Source organism: Dermochelys coriacea, chromosome 13 (assembly GCF_009764565.3).
Source record: "Dermochelys coriacea isolate rDerCor1 chromosome 13, rDerCor1.pri.v4, whole genome shotgun sequence".
NCBI classification, from domain to species: domain Eukaryota; kingdom Metazoa; phylum Chordata; order Testudines; family Dermochelyidae; genus Dermochelys; species Dermochelys coriacea.
The window spans coordinates 35,446,006-35,460,806 of record NC_050080.1 but is presented as its reverse complement, the minus strand read 5'-3'; the positions used below and the strand labels follow the sequence as shown (position 1 = coordinate 35,460,806).

The 14,801-nt window shown below is 64.3% G+C and overlaps 1 protein-coding gene across 1 annotated transcript in view; it reads right to left on the bottom strand.

Annotated features, from left to right (window-relative positions):
* TEP1 (telomerase associated protein 1) overlaps window positions 1–14,470 on the bottom strand; it is a 43,631-nt gene extending 29,161 nt beyond the window's left edge. Inside the window, 41 exon segments of the mRNA XM_043496160.1 lie at window positions 169–286; window positions 540–652; window positions 1,105–1,195; window positions 1,358–1,500; window positions 1,773–1,896; window positions 1,999–2,127; window positions 2,315–2,416; window positions 2,576–2,726; window positions 2,877–3,009; window positions 3,112–3,176; window positions 3,269–3,395; window positions 3,502–3,609; window positions 3,705–3,772; window positions 3,775–3,820; window positions 4,687–4,781; window positions 4,784–4,846; window positions 5,060–5,258; window positions 5,260–5,288; window positions 5,485–5,638; window positions 7,159–7,371; window positions 7,659–7,783; window positions 7,786–7,807; window positions 7,937–8,039; window positions 8,168–8,289; window positions 8,592–8,709; window positions 9,254–9,485; window positions 9,814–9,907; window positions 10,146–10,234; window positions 10,362–10,481; window positions 10,484–10,500; window positions 10,828–10,978; window positions 11,296–11,428; window positions 11,725–11,817; window positions 12,049–12,228; window positions 12,302–12,450; window positions 12,705–12,900; window positions 13,243–13,455; window positions 13,578–13,660; window positions 13,663–13,679; window positions 13,762–13,878; window positions 14,142–14,470. Of these exon segments, the coding sequence (XP_043352095.1) occupies window positions 169–286; window positions 540–652; window positions 1,105–1,195; window positions 1,358–1,500; window positions 1,773–1,896; window positions 1,999–2,127; window positions 2,315–2,416; window positions 2,576–2,726; window positions 2,877–3,009; window positions 3,112–3,176; window positions 3,269–3,395; window positions 3,502–3,609; window positions 3,705–3,772; window positions 3,775–3,820; window positions 4,687–4,781; window positions 4,784–4,846; window positions 5,060–5,258; window positions 5,260–5,288; window positions 5,485–5,638; window positions 7,159–7,371; window positions 7,659–7,783; window positions 7,786–7,807; window positions 7,937–8,039; window positions 8,168–8,289; window positions 8,592–8,709; window positions 9,254–9,485; window positions 9,814–9,907; window positions 10,146–10,234; window positions 10,362–10,481; window positions 10,484–10,500; window positions 10,828–10,978; window positions 11,296–11,428; window positions 11,725–11,817; window positions 12,049–12,228; window positions 12,302–12,450; window positions 12,705–12,900; window positions 13,243–13,455; window positions 13,578–13,660; window positions 13,663–13,679; window positions 13,762–13,878; window positions 14,142–14,293 (4,797 nt within the window). The 5' untranslated portion in view covers window positions 14,294–14,470.
* Between the last annotated feature and the right edge of the window lie 331 nt (window positions 14,471–14,801).

Below are 14,801 nucleotides of genomic sequence, written 5' to 3'. Positions count from 1 at the left end.
GGGAGAGACGTGTCTCTGGCCTCTTAGCCCCCCTTCGCTCTGGGGCCAGGGCCTGGATGGGACAGCTGAACAAAGGCTGCATTTTTTGGAGCTCAGTTGGCAACTTTATTGTGTCATCGGCACTCACATGGGTTGGGGTTCAGCCTTGTCACCCAGGGGGGCCCTGGCCCACTCCAGGAAATAGACGTTGCCCAGGATGTCACCCACAGCCAAGAGCAGCTGGGAGGCTGGACCAGGCCAGGGTTGTAGGCAGGACACGGGGGCAGCGCAACGGAACTTCCCCAACTGCAAAGAGAGAACCGGGGGTCAGAGAGAGTCTGGGGCTGTGGGTTGGGAGTGAGGGGTGCCAGCAGAGCTGGGGGGATCCCAGGGCTGGGCTAGCAGGGGCTGTGGGATAGGAGTGAGGGGCACTAGCAGTGCTGGGGAGGGCAGGGCTGGGCTGCGGGGTGGGGTGGGAGTGAGGGGGCACCTGCATTGCTGGGGGGGGCGGCAAGGGGCTGTGGATGGGGAGCGAGGAGCATCATTTCATGCCACCCATTAGTCTCCCCGTGGTGCGTTCCCAGATCTTGACGTCTCCATCCAGCGCTGCCGTCACTAGCACGTCCCCCCAGTCCCCACAGCTGTGCAGGGCCGTGACCTTGGCGCTGTGGATCTGAGGGGCACAGGCCATGAAAGGGTTAACATGTAGAAATAGAAGGCCCCTGCCCCAGCCCAAAGGGGTCGTGCGGTCAGCTGCCCTGAGGGTTCACCCTAGACTTGCTGCTTCCAGGGAAGACAATGAACCTCCAGCCCCCCGCAAGCTGACCTGAGGCTGTGGCCGGCCCGCACTGAGCTCAGCAGTGGCCAGACGGGAAAGGCTCCGGTTCCAGGCCCAGCCCATCGCAAGGGTGGGGATAACTCTCTGTCAGTGGCTGTGCTGGGCGTTAACTCTGGACCCTACAGACCACGCCGCTGACCCACAAGGAGGGAAACATCTGCTGGGCTGATAACGGCTGCAGAGGGAAGATACACACGCACCCCGCCCAGGAGCGGAGTGGGCTGCTTTCAGCAGGGAAGGAGGGATGGGCCCTGCTGGGATAGGGTCCCCAACAGAGATAGGCTCACCCGCTGTTGCTGCCACCCCTCGCTGCTCCAGGACTCAGCTGCGTCATCCTCCTCGCTCCACAGAGCCCGAGTCCAGAGCATCCCGTCGGAGCTGGCGAGTCTGCAAGGGGACAGAGCTGAAACTCCCGACTGCCCCTCACGCCTAAACTAAAACCCCTGCTGGCCCTGCCCTGCCCTCCCGACCTGCAACCCACTACTAGCCCTGCTGGTGCCCCTCACTCCTGACCCACAGTTCCCCCAGCCCTGCTGGTGCCCCTCACTCCTGAGCTCTGAGCCAGGACTCACGAGGCTGAGCCAGGCACTGCTGAACCAGCTGGAGTCAGCATCCGTGTCCCGATCCTAGAGGCGGATCTCAGCCTCCCGGCATTTCTCCAGTTCCTCTGACTCCCCAACCCTCTACAGAGCAAACAACGCTGGTGTGGGCACCTGGATTCCTGGGTTCTCTGCCAGTTCTGGGAGGGGAGTGGGGGCCTAGTGCGCTGGGGTGGGGGACTGGGCACCTGGACTCATGGGTTCTCTGCTATGGGGGCTAGTGCGCTGGTGAGAGGGAAGGGGTGGGGTTGGGCACTGGGACACCTAGGTTCTCTGCTGGCTCTGGGAGGGAAGTGGGGCCTGGTGCATTGGGGGGGACAGGGCTGGGCACTGGGGTTCTCTCCCCAGTCACTCACCTGTTTGTACAGGGTGGGTTCTTTCACCCCCTTCCACAGAAGAAGCTGCCCAACCAGGGTTACAGCCATGTCAAACAGGTACTTGGAGGGGGGGTCCGGAACCCAGGCATCGGGGCTGCCTAAACTACAGGGGCAGAGATGAGGGTCAGACCCAGGAGCAGAGCGGGCTGCTCCCCCCGAACTCCCCATTCACCAGAGGAGCTGCAGGGCCCCTCCCCTCACTCACTGGAGGGGCTTCAGCGCTGGCCGGTGGCCTCTGAACAGCAGCACCTCCCCGTTCGCCAGCCCCAGGACCAGGGAGCCTGGGGCCCCGGCCGGCCCCATGCAGGTAACGGGAGCCGCCCCATCCGCCACGCTCCAGGCTGAGAGAGGCGATAAGTGCATGGCCCAGGCCAGCTGCAGAGACTGGTACGGGAAACGGGGGTCGGTAGGGCATGGCCTGGCCCTTCCCGTCCCTGCCCCCCACCCCCCAGGGAGATATGGGGCTGGGAAGGGACCCAGGCGTCCAGCTCGGCCCCACTCCCCCAACCCCCCCAGCTCACTTGAGGGCCCCAGGACGGGGGTCGCCATGCAGGCCCCACAGCCAGATGCTCCCAGCCGCTGATGCCACCAGGAGGCTGCAGGAGGAGGCGAAGCTGAGAGCAGACACAACACGAGCCTGCCTGTGTAGGAGGGGAGTGAGTGGGGGCTGGACTGAAGCCCCCCTCCCCTGCCTTCCTCCCATCTTCCCCCAGCCGCCCTGACAACCTCCGTCCTGCCCACTCCATCTGCCTTCCACTGCCCTCTCACCCCTGCTATCTCCCCAGGTCCCCCTCCAACCTACCTGCACTGCAGCCAGAGCTTTGGCCTTCCCCCATGCAATCAGCTCCCCACGCTCCCTGCCCGACACTGCCAGCATCCCGTCGGGAGACCAGGCCAGGGCAGAGAGGCGCCTGCTGCCAGGAGAGAGACCGGCTGGGAGCCAAGACTCCTGGGTTCTCTTCCTGGCTCTGGGAGTGGAGTGGGATCTGGTATGTTAGACCAGGGGAGAGCTGGAAGCCAGGACTCCTGGGTTCTCTCCCCGGCTCTGGGAGGAGAGGGGTATCTGGTGAAGGAGTCTCTTACCCGCTTGCCATGGCGCTGCCCACATGTGCACGGCACCATCCCCCGACACCGTTAGGATGCGGGCGGCAGCCAGGCTCATGGAAGCGCCACACACTGGGGCACTGTGCCCCACCAATGCCCATGGGCGGCCAAACTGCAAGCAGGAGAGAGAAGTTAGCGGTGGGTGGGTGGGGGCAGCCAGTGCCCTGGGGCAGGGTCCCCATGGCGGGGAAACAGCCCCCGGATCCCATCTCACCTCGAGGGGGCTCCAGAGCTGCACCCGCCCGTCACATCTGGCCGTGGCCACCATGAAATTGTCATCTGCAGGAGAAGAGAAACATGGGGAGAGCAGGGGGCACTGGAGATCAGACCCACACCCGGGGGGGGGCAGCACCCAATCCCCAGCTGCTCACCTGCTCCCACAAAGCTGGCGCCCTGGTTCACCAGCCCGGGGTGTGCTGGAAAGCGGGTCAGCTCCACGCCCAGCATGTCCCACGCTGCCAGAGTCCCATCGCGGCCCACCGCTCGCACACACTCGGCCTGCACTGAGAGAGGGGGTGAGGGATGGGACCTGTGCCCAGGAGAACGGACAGGGTGCCCCCAATGCCTGGCACCGTGCCCCTGCTCCCACCACCTGGGTCCATACCGTGGCCAGGACAGCGCTGACAGGGCCGCAGTGGGACAGGAACTCGTGGAGCCGCTGGCCAGTTGCCGGATCCCAGAACTGCACGGTGCCATCGCTGGAGCAGGACAGCTGTGGGGGCAGAGGAAGGGGAGGGATCAGGTAGAGGCGGAGGGGGGTCCTGCCCTGCCCATCCCCCTCCCAGCTACCCCGCCCCCCCCACTCACCAGCAGGGGCCCAACCCAGATACAGATGCTGAGACAGTCACGGTGGAAGAAGGGGAGCAAGCGCCGGGGGGGGGACTCCCGGTGCAGGGCCCCCCCACATCCCAGCACAGCAGGGTCTGCAGGGACACGGGCTGGTTAGACAGGCACAGATACAGCTCGTCTGCTCCCCCATGCCTCCCAGTGCCCATCTCACAACATGCCTGCCCCACACCACCTCCTAGTGCCCATCTCACAGCACGGTCGCTGCACAACTGCCCCACGCCATTCCCTAGTGCCCATCTCACAGCACGGCCGCCCCACGCTTGCCCCACACTGCCCCCTAGTGCCCATCTCACAGCACAGATGCCCCACAGCTACCTCATGCCACCCCCTAGGGCCCATATCACAACACAGCCACCCCAAGCCTGCCCCACACCGCCCCCTAGTGCCCATCTCACAGCACGGACACTGCACAACTGCCCCACGCCATTCCCTAGTGCCCATCTGACAGCACGGCCACCCCAAGCCTGCCCCACACCGCCCCCTAGTGCCCATCTCACAGCATGGCTGCCCCACACTGCCCCCTAGTACTGATCTTACAGCACGGATGCCCCACAGCTGCCCCATGCCATCCCCTAGTGCCCATATCACAGCACGGCCACCCCAAGCCTGCCCCACACTGCCCCCTAGTGCCTATCTCACAGCATGGCTGCCCCACTCCGCCCCCTAATGCCCATCTCACAGCATGGCCGCCCCACTCCATCCCCAATGCCCATCTCAGAGCATGGCCACCCCACACCTGCCCCCTAGTGCCCATCTCACAGCATGGCCGCCCCACTCCGCCCCCTAATGCCCATCTCAGAGCATGGCCACCCAACACCTGCCCCTTAGTGCCCATCTCACAGCATGGCTGCCCCACTCCGCCCCCCTAATGCCCATCTCAGAGCACAGCCATCCCACGCCTGCCCCCTAGTGCCCATCTCACAGCATGCATGCCCCTCACCTTGTCCCTGCCTCCCGTGACAAAGTGCTGGCTGTTGGGGCTGAAGGCACAGCAGGTGACAGGGGCCGCATGGCCCCTCAGGATGGCCAGGGGGCTGGCGGAGGGTCCAGGAGGGCCCGTCTCAGTGTGTCAGCCAGCCACAGGCAGATGGTGAAATCCTCTGTGGGCGGGAGGGAAAGGGTCAGACTCTGGGCCGCAATGCCCCACCCCTGCCCTCCCCATCCTGCTCCCCACCCCATCGTCCCTGGGTACCCCCAGCCCTGCCAATGATCCACGAATCTCCCCCACACTGCTCTGGAAACACCCTGCTTCCAGCCCCTCCCCACATCCTGTAAGGGGGCCCCCCATCTGCCCCCTCTGCCCCCAGCCTTACCCGAGGCAGATGCCAGCAGCTGGGGTGAGGCAGCCAGGCCCAGCATGGCCCCCTCATGCCCCCGCAGCTCCCACAGGGGGAAGGCTGGGCCGCTTTCCAATGCCCAACCACGCAGGGTCCCATCCCCGCTGCCTCCGGCCAGCACGGCATCCCCGAGCCAGGCCAGGCTGGGCACCGCCACCCCCCACCCGGCCGGGCAGTGCCGCCGGGCAGCGCCGCCCGGCCGAGCCTGCGAGGAGAGGGGAGAGTGAGGGGGGCTGATGCCACAGGGAACCCAGGAGTCCTGGCTCCCACCCCACCGCAGAACCCAGGAGTCCTGGCTCCCCAGAACTGAGGAGTCCTGGCTTCCAGCACCCCCCCCCCACCCACTAGACCTCATCCCCACCCCGCAAGCTGGAACAGAGCCCACGCATCTGGGCGCTTACCCCAGAGGGTGTCGTAGACCCAAACATCATCTGCATGGTACCCCACGGCGAGCAGGGTGCTGGCGGGGTTGGGGGCCACGCAGAGGGCTGAAGAAAGCGGCCCTGAGCCCAGAACACCCTAGGCACAGCCCAGGTGCCCCAGCCAGAGCTGGACCTAGGCCACAGATCAGCAGTTAGTGCTGTGCCCCCCTGTCATGTTATTGACTTCAACTGGGACCATATAGAACATGGTTGCAACCAAGGTCCTGTAGTGGCACCAAATCTTATATAAAGGGGGACAAATAAGGTGTCTAAGACAAGGTTATGGTTTGCTGGTTATGATTATGCTATGTGTATATCATTTTTGTAGTTGAAGTTATGAATACTGGATCTATACTGTCTGTATTTTAAACTTGTGCTATGCTTCTGGGTGACACCCCAGAGAAGTTGGTGTCAGCTCTGCCTAGCCTGCTGGATGGCCCATTAAGGACCATCAGCTATACAAGTGACCCATTGAGAGAAGGCAGACACGCCTTGGGACTCGGCAAGGTATGTGGGGACCTGCCTATGGACAGAACTCTGAGGTTTTTCCAGGCCATGTGAGGGACAGCTTGTCCTTGGGACAAAGAAAGACGGACCACATGGCAAGAGACTATAAAGAGCTGCTGCAGCTCCTTCATCTTGTCTTCAATCCTGCTTCTTACCTCTGAGGGACTTTGCTACACTGAAGCTTTGATCAAAGGACTGAATGACCCATCCCAGCAGTGGATGTGCTCCAGAGACTTGATTTAAACCTGTAGTTTATTCTATCCCTACTGCAAGCCTGAACCAAGAACTTTTCCATTACTGTATGTAATTGATTGCATCTAACCACTTCTAGCTCTCATCTATATCTTTTTCCTTTTATGAATAAACCTTGAGATTTTAGATTCTAAAGGACTGGCAACAGTGTGATTTATGGGTAAGAGCTGATTTGTATATTGACCTGGGTCTGGGGCTTGGTCCTTTGGGATCGAGAGAACCTTTTTTCTTCTCCTGCGGTATTGGTTTTCATAACCATCTGTCCCCATAACGAGTGGCACTAGTGGTGATACTGGGAAACTAGCGTGTCTAGGGAATTGCTTTTAGAGTAGCAGCCGTGTTAGTCTGTATTCGCAAAAAGAAAAGGAGTACTTGTGGCACCTTAGAGACTAACAAATTTATTAGAGCATAAGCTTTCGTGAGCTACAGCTACAGTTTTTTTCCAAATGCATCCGATGAAGTGAGCTGTAGCTCACGAAAGCTTATGCTCTAATAAATTTGTTAGTCTCTAAGGTACCACAAGTACTCCTTTTCTTTTTAGGGAATTGCTTGTGTGACTTGTGGTTAGCCAGTGGGGTAAAACCAAAGTCTTCTCTGTTTGGCTGGTTTGGTTTGCCTTGGTGTGCATAGAAACCCCTGCCTTGGGCTGTAACTGCCCTGCTTTAAGCAATTTGTCCTGAATTGGCTCTCTCAGTTGGGTCCCGCCAGAACCAGCATCATTACACGCCCCTGCTCCCCCAACCCCCAGCTCTGCTGGTGCCCCTCACTCCCAACCCGGAGCCCCTGCTAGCCCAGCCCTGCCAGCGCCCCTCACTCCCGATCCGCAGCCCCCTGCTAGCCGAGCCATGCCCCTGCCCAGCTCTGCCGGTGCCTCTCACTGCCAACCAGCAGCACCTTCATGTCCTCACCCGCCGTGAGGAGGACCTGACCCCCGCAGAGGAACTTGACCTCGGAGACAAAGCCCCAGTGTGCTGGGAACGTGGCCAGGCTCACGGCCTCCCGCCAGGACCAAAGACGCACCGTCCCGGCCAGGCAGCCGGATGCCAGCACAGTGCCCGCAGGGGAGAAGGACATGGCGCGGACGGAAGCATCGTGGCCTGAGAGAATCTGCAGGGGGAGCCAAAGTCACAGCCCAGCCCGCCCCGCTGGTGCCCCTCACTCCCGACCTGCAGCCCCTGCCAGCCCAGCCCTGGGGCCCCAGACCCACCGGTGCCCCTCAATCCCAACCCGCAGCCCCTCCTTGCCCAGCCTCCCCACCCCCAGCCCTGCTGGTGCCCCTTACTCCCAAACCGCTGCCCCTACTAGTACAGCCCTGGGCTCCCAGCCCTGCCACTACCTCTCACTCCCAACCCGCAGCCCCTCCTATCCCAGCTCTGCCCCTCTGTGCCCCATACCAAGCTCACGTTCCGGTTCTGCAGGCTCAGGATGGTCACGGCGCCATCCCAGCCCCTGGTGGCCACCAGCTGCCCGTCGGGATGGAAGGCGGCACAGTTCAAGGGGCAGGAGAGATCCACCTCAAGTGCCCCTGGGCAGAGTCCCACAGCTGGGAGAGACAGGAACAGCGGGTCAGAACCAGGGCTGGGCGCCTGGATTCTCTCCTGGCTGGGGGAGGGGTGTGGGGGCTATTGGTTAGAGCAGGGAGGGCGAAAGGGGGGGTGACTGTAGCTGGTACCTTCAGGTGCACGTCCAGGGAGACGCTGGCCAGTTGTCTGTGATCAGGGCTGACGCAATAGCCCGTGACCCGGCCCTGGTGAGCATCAGTAGCCAGGAGCCTGGAAAGGAGAGAGGTTCATGTGATGTCCCCGCCGTCACCCCCCAAACCAGCTCCCCCACTATCCCTGGGCCGGATCATGGCCGGCGCCCCCTGGAGGGGCAGTCCTTCCCCCCACACCCTGATAGTACCCTGCCCTCACGCAGGCCCCAGGTCTCCACCCCCCCGGCGAAGGTGCCCAAGCAGGGGGTCCTGCCGGCCAGGAAGACGCAGGCTGAGATCCCAGTGCCGTCGCTCAGCAGGGTCTTCAGCTCCTGGGAGCAAGGGGGGGTGGTGTGAGCCTGCAGAGCCCCATGCCTGCCCCCTGGCTTCCCCTGCCCCCAGCCTATACCCAGCTCACCAGCCTGCCCCCCAACTCCCCAGCCTGCCTCATGGCCTTTCCCCAGCTCCCCTGCCTCTCAGCCTGCCTCCTCCGGCTTCCCCTCCTGCTCCCTAGTCCCCCCTCCCTTCCTGCCCCCCCAGCTCCATTTGCTCCTGCCTCCAAACCAACCAGCCCCACAGTGTCTTCCCATGGCCAGAGATCCCCTGAATCTGCCCTGCCCCCCACCCCTTGTACCTGGCCACTCTGCGTGTCCAGCAGGTGCAGGGTCCCATCGGTGCTGCCCACGGCGGCCTGGCACCCGCAGTGGGAGACGGCCACACAGGTGGGGGACGTAGGCAGGGCCAGGGCGACGCTGGGGACGGGGGGGGGAGATCGGGGGGGAACAAGGCCCTGGAACGGCTGGGCATCCAGCACTGCCAACCCACTGAGCTTGGAGACAGGCAGCCCCCCCACCCAGGACACCATGCCCCCCAGGGACCCCTCCCCTCCCCCATTGGAGCTCCCTAGCCCCACAGGGACCCAGCTCGAAGGCAGAGATGTGCAGCCCCTACAAGCCAGGCTCCCAGCCCTGCAGCCCCCCCAATCCTTGGGACCTGCATACCTCATCCCCCCAGATCACAGAAGGGTCCCCTCAACCCAGCACAGGTGCCCCAGGCCATGGGCCAACTCAGTCGGGAGCAGGGCTGGCACACTGGGGACTTGGGGGGGAGGGACAGGGGCCCATGGCCTGTGGTGAGGAGCAGGTGGGCACTGGGGGGGAGGGGAATGGGACGGGGGGGAAAGGGGACCGCCCAGATGCTGGGGTGAGGGGCAGATGGGCACCCGGGGGGAGGAGCGGGCATCCAAGGGGGAAAGGGAAGGGGCAGGGGCCCTCCCACCCATGGCGGCCCCATTACCTGTCGGGGTGGGGGGTGTCCTTGGCCTTGTTACGCCAGAGCAGCAGGTGCCCCCCGGGGGGCCCCAGGGCCCGGGCCTGGGTGCCCAGCGAGGAGCCGTCAGGAGCGTTGGCTGCCAGCTCGGGCAGGAGCGCTGGGTTCTGGGAGAGCAGGGCTGTGCCTGCCTGCACCATCGCACAGAATGCGCCCACCTCGCCCGGGGGCTGGGCACTGCCCGCTGCGGGGGAGACGTCTGTGTCGGGGGCATGACAACCTCCAGCCCCCTGGCAGCCCCAGGTAGCCCCCCCCTACACCTCCTATTCCCCCCCTGGCAGCCCCCCCATGCCTCCCATTCCCCCCAGCCCCACGGCAGCCCCAACCTCCCCATTTCAGCCCCCTACAGCCTCCCCATGCCTCCCATTCCCCCAACGGCAGCCCCCAGTCCCCCAGGACCCCACAGCAGCCCCCCACAATTACACCAAGGCACCTCCCCATGCCCCTGTGGACAGCCCCCCCTCCGCACAGGGCTGGCTCCTGACTAGCAGCCCCCAGAGGTGCCCCCCACTCCCCGCTCACCATGCAGAGCGTAGGCAGCAACGCCAGGCGGAAGTGGGCTGCCACAAAGCGCAGGTTGGTCAGGAGAGAGCCCAGGAGGTCGGGGCATCCAGCGCAGACCTGCCGGGACAGCGGGGTCACCCAGGGGTTCTGCCCACCCAGACTACCCCCGCCAAGCCCCAGCCCCTGCCACGCTGAGCCCCGTCACCTGCCTCCCACCCTCACCTCCTGCCCCACCCCAGCTCCTGCCCAGCCACTCCCGAGTTCCGCACCTCATCCCATCCGCCCAATCCTGCCCCCCCTCACCCAGCCCCCACCCTGCCCACTGCCAAGGCCCCCCACAGTGCCCCATACTTACCAAGTGGTAGGGCAGAGCCACCAGGGGCCTGGCCTCGCTGCCCTGGAAGCTTCGGGACGCGTACGGGTCGCAGAGTTTCCAGAGATGAGCTGGGGGTTGGGGGGAGACTGTCACCCACAAAGCTTAGCACCCCCTGACCGGGGGGGTCACAGGCCCGGCCCACACACCACCCCAGGGCCTCCCTCGGCCCCGAACCCCACAGGGCGACTCCCTGACCTGCTATCAGAGCATGAGCCGCTCGCTCCAGGCCCAGTTTCTTCAGGTAGCGCCGTTCCACCGCCGTCTGCAGGAGGCCACCACAGAGGTGGAGCCGCGAGCCAGGGGCCTCCGAAGGGCCCCATACACCCCCGCCAGCCTGGGCGGGACAGACAGGGGACAGAGAACATCAATAGAGTGCAACAGAACTCAGGGCCAGGTCCCAGGGCCCTGCCAGAGCCAGAGAGAACCCAGGCATGCGGGATCCCAGCCCCCCAACTCCCACTCCCCTCTCAGAGCTGGAGAAAACCCAGGAGTCCGGGCTCCCAGTCCGCCCCGCTCTAACCACTAGCCCCCACTCCACTCCCAGAGCGGGAGAGAACCCAGGCGTCTGGGCTCTCAGCCCCACCCCCCTCAGATCTAACCATTAGACCCCACTCCCTTTCCAGAGCCAGGAGAGAACCCAGGCGTCCTGGCCTCCACTCACCCCCTCAGGCTCCTCATCAGGGAATAGATTGGGGCTTTGGGGATGGTCGCCGCGTGGCCCCCAGCAGCCATGCCTCCCTCCCAGGTGATGGGTGCCCCGCCCAGCTCCTTCCACGTGATGAGCACGGCGAGGAGATTGTGCTCCAGCAGGCCTGCGGGGGACAGAGGAGCAAGGATCAGGGATGCATCTCCAGGGACTCCCACTCCAGGGATGACTCACCCAGTGCTGAGATGCAGCCAGCTTCTGGGATGGGGCAGGGCGGCTCAGTGATAGCTGCATATAATGGCAAACGGACAGCTTGCCTGGTGCTGAGATGCAGCCAGCTCTGGGGCAGGGAAGCTGGGGAACAGCCACATATAACACTTCACAAAGATGGCTCACCGGGCGTTGAGATGCAGCCAGCTCTGGGGCACAGCGCCTGGTAGCAGCGGCCATTAACGCCGCCTAGCACCCACAGCTGTCTCTTACCGTCCTTGCTGGCCCAGAAGGCAGAGATGGTCATGGCCACCGGCTCGGCCCCATGCTCCTGCTCCAGGCAGCCCAGCATGTGCTGGAGCAGGGCGGGCAGCGCTGGGGGCAGCGTCTGGATCCTCTCTGAGATCTGGAGGGAGGGACACAGGACCCTGAGGGGATCGGCGAGCCCTGTGCCACTGGCCCAGATGCCTGGGTCCCCTTCTGTCCCCATCCCTCCCCTGGGGTCCCTAGACTGCTAGCCTGGACGCCGGGGTCCCCTTCCATCCTGGCCTCTCTCTTAGGGTCTCTCGCGGGAACAGATCCGTGTCACCAGCCCGGATGTCTGGGTCCCCTTCTGTCCCAGTCCCTCCCCTACGGTCCCTAGAAGGGCGAGCCCTGCGCCACCAGCCCAGAAGCCTGGGTCCCCCGGTGGGGCTAAAGCACCTTTTCATAGAGGGTGCAGGCTCGCAGATCCTGGGTGAGCAGCGCCAGGTAGAGGGGCTGCCGGACACCGCGCTTCAGTAGCACCAGCTGCATCTGGAGACAGACAGACAGACGGGGTCACAGCAGGCAGGGAGCCCCTGAACGACAGCCAGTGCCCCCACCTCACCCAGCCAGAGCTGGAGAGAATCAGGAGTCCAACCCACCCCTGCTCCAACCACTAGACCTCACTCCCCTCCTGGAGTCCTGGCTCCCAGCCTCTCCCCCACTCTAACCACTAGACCCCACGCCCCTGCCAGAGGACCCAGGCATCCAGGCACCCCACACCTGGTTGTTGAACGCTGTCTCCTCCAGCTTCTTGCCGTACAGGGCGAGGTCCTGGCGGACCAGCCCAGCCCGGTCACAGGGGTCCAGGGATCCCAGGGGGATGAGGACTACATCTGCCCGCTGCTGTAGGGAACCCAGGAGTCTGGAGTCCTCACCGATGCTCAGAACCAGGCTCACACACTGGGGGGAGAAGAGAGGGGCTGAGCAGATGGTGAGGTTAGTGGGATTGGGGGGGGGTCCCCATGGGACTTACCGGGGGTAGCCGCACTGGAAGCCAGTCGAAGACAGGATGTCCACTGTCCCCATGGATCTGGTCAGCCCCGTCGAGCAGCATGGCCAGGCGCTGGGCTCCCCGGAGCGACCCGGCCACCGCGGGCAGGAGGGACTCCAGACACCAGTCCCCTGCAAAGGACAGGCAGGGATAGGACCCAGGCATCCCAGCCCCCAGCTTTAACCCCTAGACACCACTTCCCTCCAGAGCTGGGGAGAGAATCCAGGAGTCCCGGCTCCCAGCCTCCCCTGTTCTAACCACTAGACCCCACTCCCACCCAGTACCTAGAGGGATACCAGGAGTCCTGGCTTCCAGCCCCACCCCCGCTTTCCCCGCTCTAACCACTAGACCCCACTCCCACCCAGGGCCAGGAGGGAACCCAGGCGTCCTGACCTGTAGCTGGCAGGGTGTGGGGCCGGCTGGCCCAGCAGGCAGCTTAGGTGGGCACACAGCTGGCTCAGCATCACCCTGGCACTGGCCTGGTCCGGCCAGGCCCCGGTGAAGTGAGAGATGACCAGGCAGAGGGTGGGGGAGGCATCCTGGGCCGGGGGATGGGCGCTCAGCTCCCGCGCCAGTGCCACCTGGGGAAGGGACAGTGGGTCAGCTGGGGGCGGGGCCTCTCCAGGCCCCTCCCACCACAACCCAGCACAGCCAGATCCCATCCCTTCCAGGCCTTCAAGCTCCTCCCCCTCTTCCAGGCCCCTCCCACCAGGCCTGATGCCACAGACCCAACCCTACCCCCTCCTGGCCCCCAAGCCCGGCCCCTCCTCCAGACCCATCCCACCAGGCTTTATGAAGCAGACCCAGACCCTGCCCCCTGCAGGCCCTGCTTACAATCCATCACCAAGCCCCTCAACTTTCTGCCCCCAGACTCCTCCCCTCATTGCACATTGGGTGCCCCAAGGCCGCCCCCCCAGCCTCACCATGAAGACAGTCTTGCCATCGCCAGGCTCACTCGTCACCACATAGAGCCCGCCTCCTGCCCCACGGTGTGGGGGCTGGCCCTCACGCACGCGCCCGGCCACGGAGCCCAGCAGCTTTCCCCGGGCACAGAACTGGCGCTGCTGGAAGTCCTGGAACACGTCTTGCAGCTCCTGCCCCTCCTCCGCCTCACCCCCAGGGGGCTCCAACTCGGCCTGGGGGGGGCACGGGGGCAGACACAGGTATCAGTGTGAACCATGAGTCCGGGCTCCCAACACCCTCCACTCTAACCACTAAACCCCACTCCCTCCCCGCCAGAGACAGCAAGTTGCATTACCTGAAGGAACTGGCGTTGGAGGGCACCCCACAGATCCTGCAGCACCCAGGCCCCAAACTCCTCCAGCCATTTGACATACGGGCACCCCACTGGCAGGAGTACCTAGGGGGAAGAGCAAGGCCATGAGGAAGACACTGTGGGGCCCAGCGATCCCACCACACCCACCAATCTCCTGGCCTGTTACCTGTTGACAGACGCCACCCCCAGGTGCTGGCCCAGATGCCCCTTCAGATCCTCCATTCGGTGATGAGCGTCCTCTGACTCTGCCACGAAATCCGCCCTCCAGGCTTCTGGCACGGACCTGCCCCACCACAGACAGGTCAGGGGCCCTGTGTCCTGTTCCTGCCCCCTGAGCCAGCCAGCCCCCCGCCATGGGGCTGGATCAGCACCCCCTAGAGAGGAAAGGCCCTGTTCCCCATCCCCCAAGCCAGGCAGCCCCCCACCACGGGGCCGGATCAGTGTCCCCTAGATGGGAAAGGCCCCATGTCCCGTTCCCTCCCTCCCCCGCAAGCTAGCCAGTCCTTGCCATGGGGCCGGATGGGAGGGGAACAGGTGCACAGTTACCCAAGGAAATCTGGCTCGCGGAGGTAGAAGAATGCCTGGGCAGCAGAACCAGAGTTGTGCTGGCTGCTGAGGAACTGCATGACCTCCAGTTCGGTGATGGAGTGGCCCCGAGGGTACGACTTCACTTGCAGCGATGGCACACGGGACTCCATCGTCAGCCCCCACGTTGTGGGATCGATCCTGTTACCCAGAGGGATCCCACCGCTCCCACCAATCGAGCCACAAAGCAAAGGCCAGCCACACCAGCTCACAGGCAGAACGGCTCTCAGGCAGGGTTAGACTAACAGGCATCATGGGGAAGAAACACACCTGGGCCACTGTGAAGTGGGATGCCTGGTTGCAGGGGGAGCTAGGCAGGGGGCAGAAATGGGGAGCTGGGCAGGTGGGGTGCCCTGCTGTGGGGGGGGGGCAGGTAGGGTGCTAGGTTGCAAGGGGGCAGGCTGCAGGGGGGCTGAACAGCGGTCAGGGTGGGGTACTGGGCAGGGGCTCAGCAGCGGCTTGTGCCCCCCAGGGAGCTGCACCCGGTCCCTGCCCTCCTGCTCCGCTATCGCCGGGCCCTGGACGCCGACATCCACATCTCTGCCTGGCACAACCTGCCCCCCTTGCCTGGCCGCACTCTCATCCTCTGCTGTGCCTCCAGCGCCATGGCAACGCCCTACC